The sequence below is a fragment of the Sciurus carolinensis genome, chromosome 3, assembly GCF_902686445.1.
Source record: "Sciurus carolinensis chromosome 3, mSciCar1.2, whole genome shotgun sequence".
NCBI lineage: Eukaryota > Metazoa > Chordata > Mammalia > Rodentia > Sciuridae > Sciurus > Sciurus carolinensis.
In genome coordinates, this window is record NC_062215.1 from 159319756 (window position 1) to 159332266 (window position 12511).

Consider the following 12511-nt stretch of genomic DNA (forward strand, 5'->3'; position numbering starts at 1 on the left):
TGGGAGAATTGGAAATCCATATGCAACAGAATGAAACTAAACCCATATCTCTCACCATGCACGAAACTAAACTCAAAATGGATTAAGGACCTCGGAATCAGACCAGAGACCGTGCATCTTATAGAAGAAAAAGTAGGTCCAGAGCTTCAACATGTTGGCTTAGGACCAGACTTCCTCAACAGGACTCCCATAGCACAAGAAATAAAAGCAAGAATCAATAATTGGGATAGATTCAAACTAAAAAGCTTTCTCTCAGCAAAGGAAACTACCAGTAATGCAAAGAAAGAGCCTACAGAGTGGGAGAAAATCTTTGCCAATCATACTTCAGATAGAGCACTAAACTCCAGAATCTATAAAGAACTCATAAAACTCTACACCAAGAATGCAAATAATCCAATCGACAAATGGGCTAAGGAAATGAATAGACACTTCACAGAAGAAGATCTACAAAGCAATCAACAAACATATGGAAAAATGTTCAACATCTCTAGTAGTAAGAGAAATGCAAATCAAAACTACCCTAAGATTCCATCTCACCCCAATTAGAATGGCGATTATCAAGAATACAAGCAACAACAGGTGTTGGCGAGGATGTGGGGAAAAAGGTACACTCTTATATTGCTGGTGGGGCTGCAAATTAGTGCAGCCACTCTGGAAAGCAGTGTGGAGACTCCTTAGAAAACTTGGAATGGAACCACCATTTGACCCAGCTATCCCACTCCTTGGCCTATACCCAAAGGACTTAAAATCAGCATATTACAGAGATACAGCCACATCAATGTTCATAGCTGCTCAGTTCACAATAGCCAGATTGTGGAACCAACCTAGATGTCCTTCAATGGATGAATGGATAAAGAAACTGTGGTATATATATACAATGGAATATTACTCAGTCATAAAGAATGATAAAATTATGGCATTTGCAGGCAAATGGATGAAATTGGAGAATATCATGCTAAGTGAGATAAGCCAATCTCAAAAAACCAAAGGATGAATGATATCACTAATAAGTGGATGATGACACATAATGGGGGGTGGGAGGGGTTAGTGTTAGGGTTAGAGTTAGGGTTAGGGAGGGGGGCAAGAATGGAGGAAGGAAGAACTGTATAGAGGGAAAAGAGGGGTGGGAGGGGTGGGGGGAAGGGAAAAAATAGCAAAATGAATCAAACAGCATTACCCTATGTAAATTTATGATTACACAAATGGTATGCCTTTACGCCATGTACAAACAGAGAAACAACATGTATACCATTTGTTTACAATAAAATAATAAAAAAAAATAAAAATAGAAAAATTTAAAAAATTTAAAAAAAGCTTTCTAAGAAAAACAAAAAAAAACAAACAAAAAACAAAAAAAAAGAAAAGAGGTAGATAATATATAGCAGGAAAGGAGGAGAGGGAAGAGGATAAATATGAATTTTATTGTGGCTGTTTAACAGAAGACCTTTGCCAAGCTATGTGTGTGAGTGTGACAAGATTAATGGGTAAACTCCTGTGGTATCTTACCTACAGTTTTCTCTCTTACAGATTTCTCAACTCCTGCCTCATAAAGTCAATTTTCTATTAAGCACAGTAATAAAAGAAAAAGGAGATAACGATGACTCCAAAGTACTGTTACAACAAACCTAGAAAAAGTATGGTATAAAATGGCATTAATACTATGGCTAATGTGGTTAAAATGGTATTTAGTATTTAAGAACAAATATTCAAGTTTATACATGACATCAAGAATTACCCTCCTCCTCTACTTCTCCTTTGGCTTTCCCTCCATCTCTGTCCCACTTGTCCCCCTCTGTTCCAGCTCCGGCAACACCTATAAAGGACCTGTGCCTGACAAGGATCGAGAAATCTGGGACATAAAGGGCAATACTGAAGCCCCAGCTGTTTATAAGTTGTCTTTTTTTCTTCCCAAAATATACTTATTTAACTTTTTGTCACTACTAATTCTATGACAGTTTAATGTGCTAAAATGTCGCTTATAATTATTTATTTATACCTTACTTTCCTCAATAATATAAAGTTTCTTAGGAGAAACTATGTTGATTATTTGGGTATGCGTGCCATGTGGAGTTTCATAAATAACTGAATGGAAAAAGTTAATTAATAGAATTTACATGTTATTCCAATCAAATGTTATAACTATAGTAGAAAACATAGAAAAAGTAGTAGTGATGCCATACGGGATTTCTGGGAAGCTCTGGAATGCTCCCAGTCTCCATCAGCTCCTTGACTTAAGCAACCCTAAAAACAAAAACAGTGTTCTAAGGAGGCCAAGGACACCTACACTACTTAACAGTGGTAAGTTAACAACTTTATAGGGGAGGACACATTTCTGTTTCTTAGTATTGAATGCCCTAAAATGTATGAATTATTTGGGGGATATTTACTGTACATCTGATCCCATTTAGTTCTTACACCAAGCCTATGAATCACACACTCAAGACACCACAACACCAGACCAGGCTGAGTGAATTTCAAGGCCTACCATTTTATAACCTCTGTGCTGTGGGCCCTATGTCATGTTCACACTCTCAGGCAATAAAGCTTGCAATACCAAATTTACTAAGCATTGAAATACAAACAAAAATGTTAGTTAATAATGATAATATAAAAATAAGTAGACTCAATCATAACAATGAATGGAATTAAATCAGATTCTTTAGATTATAAAACCTATTCTTAATATAAGGAAATAGTTAAATTATTTAAAATAACAACGAACATTTAAAGTTTTAATTCCCAATTCAACAACAAATAATTACTATCTAATAATTACAACCCCATAACACACATAAACACGTAAACCCAAAAAACCCCATAAATGATCCTCGAGGTACTATATATCAAAGTCAATAAATGAATATTTGTACTTTAAATGTGACTGAAGAAAACTATACCATTCAATATCAGTCAACCATTCTTAAATACAGGATATAAATACACCAAAAAGTTAAGATTTTTGAATTCATATGAATAATAAAATCAGTCAGCATAAAAATATAATTAGTAAGACAAGGCAGAAAATAGAAATCCAAAGAATAGAAATCCATTACTTCCCTTTGTAAAACTGACATTAAAATTGAATTTTTGGGAATTTAATTATGAATTGATCAGTCTTAGGAACTACTTTCCTGCCACTGTGTATTGTGGAGATAATTATGTTTTGCTTAGAGAATGTTTTTCAGGAGGTGAGGGTATCTAAGTTGAGTCTAAATAATTTTTCACACACATGAAAGCAAAATTAGTAATTTCTCAGATTAATTGTAAGATAGATCGGAGAAATTTCAAATTATATCACTAAACATTTACCCAACAGAAGAAGTAATGCAAATAACCAATTCATTCTTTCTGGAGACCTACAGACTTATATGGAATCATCACTAACATTTGGCTAGAGAAGTTCAAGAGAAAACCATAGCTTCCTTTGGTGTATTAAAGACTGGCTGCCATTGTTACATGAATTCAAACATTATCAGCCATAATTTGGGTGTAGTCTAAAAAGTAAGTATAGCTTGTTTGCACTGTATCAATGTATCCCAAAGCTCAGCTCATTTCAGGGGTTTAAAAAGATAATCCTATAAAAGGTAATATGATCTAAAATTGAAACAGAGCAAGAGTCTATCTTCATGTTCAAGGGTACACAAGGAGTAGAGGAGGGAATGAAATCGTGACCCTGTTCTACCCACCATGGTGACTCATGACCTGCCCAGCAGCCTCCATGCTGACATTCTGGAGATAGTTGTGGCAGCGTTCCTTGTGCTCCTCCAGTGAACTGCGTTGCTTGTAGCTCCGTCCACAGTAGTTGCACTTGTGAGGTTTACCCACTGCGAAGAGAACGAGGTTAGGGTGCTGTCAGTCTCATCCACATCCAAAGCGAAATTAACAGCTAACTTTTGACAGTTTGGAGGGAGCATTTATATGCTTTTCAGACATATCTCTTTCTCCTCCCACATTCCAATTTAGGCAAGAAAAGATAATAAATTTCTACTAAGACTAAAATACATTAAGAAGACAGGCGGCTGGTACCTTCAGCAATAGGGGAAATACTGAATCAAACTCACGTTCTGACTGTATTCCCGACTCTGTGGGACTGATGATCAATTTTCATGTTATCTGACTCTAAACACATTTATGCTTACACAATTATGTCAGCTTTGACTCATTCAAAATACAAATCAGGAGTATCCTAGACAGATTCTTTTTTTTTTTTGCAAGAGTAGGAAATTTTTCTGAAGAAAAACTAAAAGGCAACAACTTAAAATGTCATGGTTTATATAAAAAGATTATTCATGGGTACCAAGAAGATTAAAAAGATTCAAATGGTGAGAAAAAAGTACAGCTAAAAGTAGTTTCTTTTTTCTTTCCACCTTAGTAATGACAATTCACACATGTAAAACTTTAAAGTAGATAAGTATATTCTTCCCCATTAGCACTGCTTTTATAATACCAAGAATTACGCAGTAGGTGCTGGGGTCAGGATTATTAACAGTAACTATGGAAGACCTAAATATTTAATTACAATGACAGTGATATTTTCTAAAACATTTCACATTTGGGAAATGAATTCTCCCCTAATAGCCAGGGAGCCACTGTCTCAGTACAGCTATTAAAATATGTATGGTGACATTCCTGTACAAAACTTTATAAAATTGATTAAAAACAACCTCTATAGAAAGAGGCAAGCTATAATGTATGATTATTCATGAGGATTTCACAGAGCGCTCTGATTCCTAGTATTCTTAGTTTTAAATGAATACAGAGCAACAAAAACGCCAGGTGGTCTGTGCCAAAGCCCTCAGACATAAAACACAATGTTAATCAGGCCTCATCTCTCATTGGACTCCCATAGGAATCTGAGTTTTGCCAAGAGAATAGACAGGCAACTCTTTCATGACAGAAGATAGCATCCTTAACTCCAGTCACCTTACAAACCTGGGTGATGAAACTGGTCACAAGAGAAACTAAGATAGTGGAACAAGGCAAAGTACTCAAGACTACCTGAAGGTTTCACTGCACTGATTATTAAAAACCAAACCAAATCCTTGGGTTGTATCTGAGATATGCACAAAATAAGTTATTTCATAATCATATAATTTTTGGTAAATTGTCTTAAACAAAAGCTATTTAAGGCATGTTAGTCATTTTAAAAAATACGAGGCAAAGTATTTTTCAGAACCAATCATTTCTGTTAGGTAGGTGTGACTATTGTGCAGAATTTATAGCACTACATATGAGAATATTCAAAAACACAAGAAAATATTTTTGGTCAAAACAGTGTAATAATATAAATATATTTATGTGTAATTGTAGTCCAAGACATGAAACTATTAACAAAAAGCTCCTGTTTGCTAGTAGCATTATTCATTATTTTCTAGAAAGAGTGATGAATTTACACCTAATATGTCTATTAATCGATTAATAATAAGCACTTATATTGTGGCTAATAGTGGTTAGTCCTGTCACCTCATCTTAACTCTGCCTCTGTTGTGCTGTGAGCATGTCCTCCTATACTTTTCCTCCTCTTATTTCAGTCAGAACCTTTATGGCTTCTCAGTTGAATTAAAACATGGCTCCATTGTTTCTCTTGCTTCCTAACAGGGCAGACTCATGACTCACCTGACAAGGAGGAAAAGACACTACACTCTTCACTGCTCTCAACGCATTTTCTACCTACCCATCTACTTTACTACTTCTTCCATTTGGTCACGGATGTGTTTTGAAACAGCACTTCTTTCTCTTCATCCTCTCTAAGTTCTTAGTGAGTTCAATAGGGACCTGAGCAAATGTTCTAAAGATATGACCTCAATTTTCTCACCTCTTCATTTTTGTGTTACTCAAACAACTCAAATATGAGGTGACATGTTGAACTTTGACAAGCCTTATAATATTCAATCTCCAAGAAATCTGCTTTGGGAACATTCTACCTTTTCTTCCTACCTCTCGTTCATTCACTACATATTTGAATTGTAGTAACATTCTGGTGAGGCTTTAAAATGCAAGGTGGAGAACAAATTCTCAAGACGCCTAATCTTATGTAAATGACAATCTGGTGAGGAAGACAGACAATAAATACACAAACAATGTACTACAGATTACCATCGGTTCTCAGTTCTATGGAACAAATGAATGATGTGCTAGTGAGATATGGGGAACCTATTTAGTTTGAAAAGTTTGAACAGGAAACTGTCAGAGATAGGGGCATTTAGGGTAAAAAAATGAAGGAAAAGTAGTAGTCAGAAAATTGGCGTGGGGGTGGGTGGAGCAGCAGCATTTCAGAATTTCTAAGAACTTCTATCATCTATTTTCCCTTAAAGTCCACATTCTGCCTGACTACTCTTTTGAAATTTTCAAACGTCATCTACAATCCCTGCCAAATGCAATGGCGCAACTATCCTCACAAGATCATTTCCTATCAGTTCCTTGATATTATTTCTTAAAAATCATGTCCATGGAGATACTCTCTCTATATGATGGGTTTATCTGCAAATTAGGATTTCATCTGTAATTTGTAAGGAAATACATGTAAATTTTTCAACAAATATAACATTTATATTCATAGGGGAGGACTGTGCTGTAATTTGTTTTTTTTTTTTTTTAACTTCTGTTTTTATAATGGTTATTGTAAAACACTGTCATTCTGATATTATTGAAATGTTTTGGAAAAGTCAATAGCTTCTTAATTACTAAATCCAGTGGACTTTTAGCAATTCTAAACCTTCCTAATCTCTCAGTTGCTATCAAACCAACTTGTGCCTTGAATCTCCTCTTTGTTTCTAGGATTGAATTCTGTGCTGGCCTTCACGGGCTTCTCAACCTCTTCCCAACTTGTAGACAAACATGTTCTTCCAGATTTTGTTCTTGGTATAATATTCTTCCTCTTTGCTCTCTAGATTAAGTCTTCATTTCTATGAAATATCCACATCATACCTGGAATAATTTCCTGTGTCTGTGAACTCCTGCTAGCCATTTAAACTGTTCATGATCTTGAGAATCCCTTCCACATAACACAGACATCTGTTTTGATACACGGCATGACTGGTGCATTGTAATTATCCAGTTGATATCTATTTTTTTCGTAGTACAAATGAGGAGTTACATAAGAACAAAGATGATATTTTACTTAAGAACTGATAATGTTTATCATAGTTATTATTAATTGTAGGACACAATACTTATTTGCTGAATGACTAACTGAAGTTCAAATCTATATTACCAATTGCCTTTGAAGCATCACCTCATGGATATTCCCCTGAAATCAAATCTAACATACAGATATCTACAGTTATCTTTCTTTGAAAAACTCCCTCATTCTCATAGCCTTTCGTGTTAGCGTAATCACTGGTCAAATAATCCAGATTCATAATAATATGATCACTTTTGTTGCCTTCTATTTTCTCACTTCCAAATAATTGCTAATTCTTTGTACTCAACGCTTCTGTGTTTTTCAAGGTTATCCCTTCCTTTAATTTCTATTACCTAATCTGGCCTAGTATAGGATGTTTCACATAGGGTTTCCTCTTCCTGTGTGTATTATTTTAACCCCTCTTGAACAACATTGAGGTAAACTTCTATTGAACAGCTTTATATAGTTTTCAGCATCTTACACAATTTGGTCTTGCACTTAACACTTCTGAGTCTTGTGGTTTTTTTTGGTGTTGTTTGTTTTTGAATTTCTGCCTCTTCAAGTCTTATCCTTCCTTCCACAACAATCTCTTGAATACACTTCTATTCAAAACTGATCTTTCTTACTAGAACTGTGATTGTTTTGGCCCCTCACACTTAGGATACTTTTAATCTTCCTTATATTATTTGTGTCTTTTATGCATTGCATTTATATGGTCATTTTTATCTCCTATACAAAACTGTGAGCTTCTTGAGAAATTAAAAACTCTTGTATACCTTTGTAGCCTCCAAAGAGTTTAGTATGGTGCCTTGTTCATAGAAAGAACTAATAAATGGACTTTTCAAGGATGACATTATTTGGTAACTCTTTAGTTTTATCTCATCATTTTTTCTTACATCATTTTCCAATTTCAAAAGCAATACACTCATATAAAGTTTTAAAAAATTTATCAAGAAATCATTCATAATCATATCATTCAGAAATAACCATTTGGCATTTCTGGTTATCCTCTTGAATTTTTTTAAAAGACTTACTGGTTGATGACATTTATTTATTTATTGTGGTTCTAGGGATTGAAACCAAGGACTCACGCATACCAATCAAGTGCTTTACACTGAACTACATCCCTAGCCCTCTTGAATTTTTCTATACATGCAAAGATAAATTTTATTACAAAACTGGGTTATCTTATATACTCTATTTTATAATTTGCTTATTTTGTTGAACAATATATCTTGAACCTTTTCCTATTATGAAATGATATGTTTTTCTTGCTATGAGGTAACAATTTTCTTCCAGATTATAGAATTATGGTAATGTGGAATTACTTACTTTGGTTAGTATTCTCAGTCATTTTCTTTTTTAATCTAATGATTATTTTTCTTTTTTTTTTTTTAAATCACAGTTATATATGTCCATATTTGGAAAAAACCCAATGAAATGCATACTCTCCTTCCTGTATGGCTTCCAACAATCTAATTATCCCCCAAAGCAACCATTTCAACTCCTTGTAGTGATTATATTTCTAACTAATATATAAGTGTTTCTTTATTCATCAGGTTTTGAGATAATATATTGCCTTTCTGTCCTGGTAATTAAGGATTCAGCTCTCTTACAAACATCCTCTCAATTCTCCTTTTCCTTCAGCAGTTATATAACAATTTCTGATTAATAGGACAAAAATGGACATTTCCATTATTAATAGAAATATTAATCATAATATACTACTTGACTTAACAGTTATTACATTTCCTTTTTGGTGCAACTTTCAATTTTTCCTTGTTAATAATTGTCTCATTTTTTACTTTTGCTTGTGTTTCTGTACCTAGTGCTACTTTTCCCTCCCCAAAATGTTCTCGCATTTATTAATAACTGTTCTAAGCACTCAAAGGTCTCACTGCCTCAGGTCTGTGCCACCTCTACTCCCTTCTTGCCTTGTCACAGCCATCTGCTCTACCTGCTCCTATTGGAAGTGATGGTACTTATGATTTATTACACAATTTTTGTCCTGAGACTGCCCTTTACTCCCCCATGACTGGTTTCCTTGATTGCCTGAATCCCATATTTTAATCTCTTTCTTGGGCATAGAATTTCTTGGCTGGAAATCAATTTCTCTTAACATTCTGAAAGCTTTGTTCTGCTGAGCTACTAATGTACCATTTCTTTTATAAAATCTGATGCAAATGTAGCTTAATATGTGGGCTGCTCATCTGAAAGCTGTCAGCATCTTCTCTTTGTCCTTGATGTTCTTAAATTTCTGAAACATGTGTGCTGTGTGTTTAGTCTAGGGTCTGTAATTTAGATGCTTGTCCTTTACCTCTCAAGAAATGACAACATGTGTACATACATTTATATATTGACGGTATTGCAAAATATGTGGTACACAGAGAACATAAATATACACACAATGTACAAATTATTGTAGTCACAGTCTGTGACTATTTCAACTTACATGGTATATGGTATAGGAGCCTTAACATTATTCTTTTAAAAAGTTGGGATATTTAGTTTTTGCACTGTTTGTAGAATTTTAAATTGTTCATTCTTATCTAGAAATACACTCAATTTCTTCTCAATATGTAGAACAGATATCTGTACATCTGTTTTTGTATTTTCCTTGCATTTTGAAGCCTTAATGAAATGTTTTGGTAAACTCCTTGGTACTTCCATATAGTTGAACTTATCTAGAATTAAAGACTGCTTTACGTATTTCTTTCCATCTGTATGTCTTCCTCCTCTTGTGTTACTACATAGTACCTAAGACTCTCAGTATGATGCTAACAGAAGCGGAGACATTCTTGCCTTGTTCCTGGTCTTAAGGGTAAATTTTATCACTTTATTACTAGCATGATATCAGATAGAAGTTTTTCATACATCTTAACCTTAATCATGTTGAGGAAGCTCCTTTCTATTCTATCACTGAGAATTTTTATTGTACATAAATGCTGAATTAAGTCAAATGCTCTTTCTGCAACTATGAAGATGATTATACTTTTTTTGGTTTTTGTCTTTGTTAATACAAATAATTAATTACATTGAATGATTATTGTCAGTGTTAAACCAACTGGGATAAATTACTTGGTTATGATATATTTTCCTCTTTATATATTTATAGGCTCAATTTGTAAATGTTTATTAAGGATTTTTACATCTATGTCCAATAGGGTTACTGTGATACAGTTTTCATTTTTTGGTAATGTCTTCAATTTGTTATCAGGGTAACATCAAACTCATGAAACTCATTTGGAAGCACTCTTCCCTCTTCTATTCTCTGGAAGAATTTGTTTCTTAAGTGTTTTCCCTAAATTATGTTTTTCACTAAATGTTTGACAGAATTTACCAGTGTACTCATCTGGACTTTACTGTGTTGAAAGGTGTTAAATTTCAATTTCAATTCCTGGAATAAATATGTCTACTTAAATTATCTATTTCTTCATGAGTAAGCTTTGATAATTTCTATCTTTTAAGAAATTTACTCAGTGGATCTACATGAATGTAATGACATAAAATTGTTCATAATATTTCTGCAATATGCTTCCAATGCCCTTAGGATTTAAAATGATGTTCTATTTCCATCTTGGATTTTGGTAAATCATATATTCGTACATTCAGTTAGGTACTAGGGATTGAATCCAGTGGTGCTCTACTGCTGGGCTACATCCCCATCCCTTTTTATTTTGAGACAGGGTCTTGCTAACTTGCCAAAGCTAGGTCAAGAATTTCTGATCCACCTACCTCAGTCTCCAGAGTATCTGAGATTAGAGGCATGCACAGTGTGCTGGCTGTGTTCTCTCTTTTTATTGATCTTTTCTTAGAATCAATCTTTGTTTTCATTGACTTTTTACCATTATTTGCCTAATGATCTCTGTCTTTACCATTATTTCTTCCTTTAGACGCTTTGGCTTTCACTTGTTCCTCTTTTTGTAATTTTTTAAGAATGAAGTATAGGTCATTAGTTTCAGTTTTTTCTTCATTCCAAATACAGGCACTTAATGCTATACATTTGTCTCTCAACCCTACTTCTACTCTTACCATGTTGATATTTTCCTTATCTCTGTGAACACAGAGGCCATATTTATAATGGCTATTTTACCAAATTTGCTAATTCCATCGTTATGGTAATTTCTGGATCTATTTCTATTGAAGAATTATTCTCCTAATTATTTTCTGTCTTTTTACATGTCTTTAATTTTAATGAAATGTTGGATATTATGAATGCTGCATTAGTGGGTTTTAAATTTTGTTGTATTTCTTTAAAATGTGGTTGACCTGTTCCAGTATGCAGTTACATTGCTGCAATCAATTTGATCCTTTTGAAGTTTGCTTTTATGCTTTAACACAGGTCCAGAGCATACTCTAAAGAGCTACTTTAGCCCCTCTAAGGACTTTACTCAATGCCCTGAATATTATAAGGTCTTTCTACTTTGGTGAGAAATAACTATTCCTAAACTTGCATTATCTCCAGGAAGTGTATGATCTTCTGCTTCCTAGCTTTTCTCCTCCCCTGCTTTGGATAGTTACCTTATACACGTAAGTAGATCCCTCTTCAGCTAGAGTCAAGGGGAGCCATTAGAAAAACTGAAAGCTGTTTCTGTGCAGCTCAGTTCTATGTTATACTCTGCTTACTCTAAGCACGTTGGTCTCCCTGGACTCTGATCTCTGTCTGCTCAATTCAGCTAGACTATCTGACTTGGGTTTGTTCTCTCTGAGCTGTCACCTGAAAACTGCATCCATGAAGTGAGGTAAGGCAATCCTAGGACTCATCACCTTTGTTTTTTCTCTTGCAAGGATCAAAGCCTGCACTGCCTACTGTTATTATCTAAAGTTCACTTACTATATTTTGTTCAATATTCTAGTTGTTTAAAGTGGATGGGTATATTCTGGTCCCCAATATTTCATCACTGTTGGAAGCAAAAGTTGTTTTTAATTGATTTAAATACCAAGAAATCAAGCTGTGTCACTATTGCTCAGGTAACTGAAATAAGGTTTCTTATGAATATAATTCTAAGAAGCTATGTTATGATACCAAAGATTCTAAGACACGGAAAATGGCAAGGTCAGTGTTCTCCCTCTCTTAAAAATTAATGTGCAGTCTTTTCTTTGACATACTACCCCTAGCAAAAATCTTACATTAACAAAAATTGAAATGCAGTCTACAGTCAGGTATAACTAATTAGAACAAATCTAAAAAATGAAGATATGATCTGTCAGAAACGTAGATACAAACTATTGACCTGAGGAATAAGGTACACATTGACATTTTAGAAAACAAAACAAAACAAAAACACTTCATGATCCTGACAACTATTCAATTAGGAAAAAAAAAATGCTAGCATTTACTATTATTTTTCCTGTCTTTAGAAGGAATTAGAATTAGAAATAAGAAAT

General features: G+C 34.1%; 1 protein-coding gene across 12 annotated transcripts in view; it reads right to left on the minus strand.

The window, feature by feature from the left end:
* Ikzf2 (IKAROS family zinc finger 2) overlaps positions 1 to 12511 on the minus strand; it is a 154496-nt gene that overhangs the window by 16542 nt on the left and 125443 nt on the right. For all 12 annotated transcript variants that reach the window (XM_047545506.1, XM_047545502.1, XM_047545505.1 and 9 more), the window contains one exon: positions 3687 to 3824. In XM_047545506.1, the coding sequence (XP_047401462.1) occupies positions 3687 to 3824 (138 nt within the window). The remainder of the gene's footprint in view (positions 1 to 3686; positions 3825 to 12511) is intronic.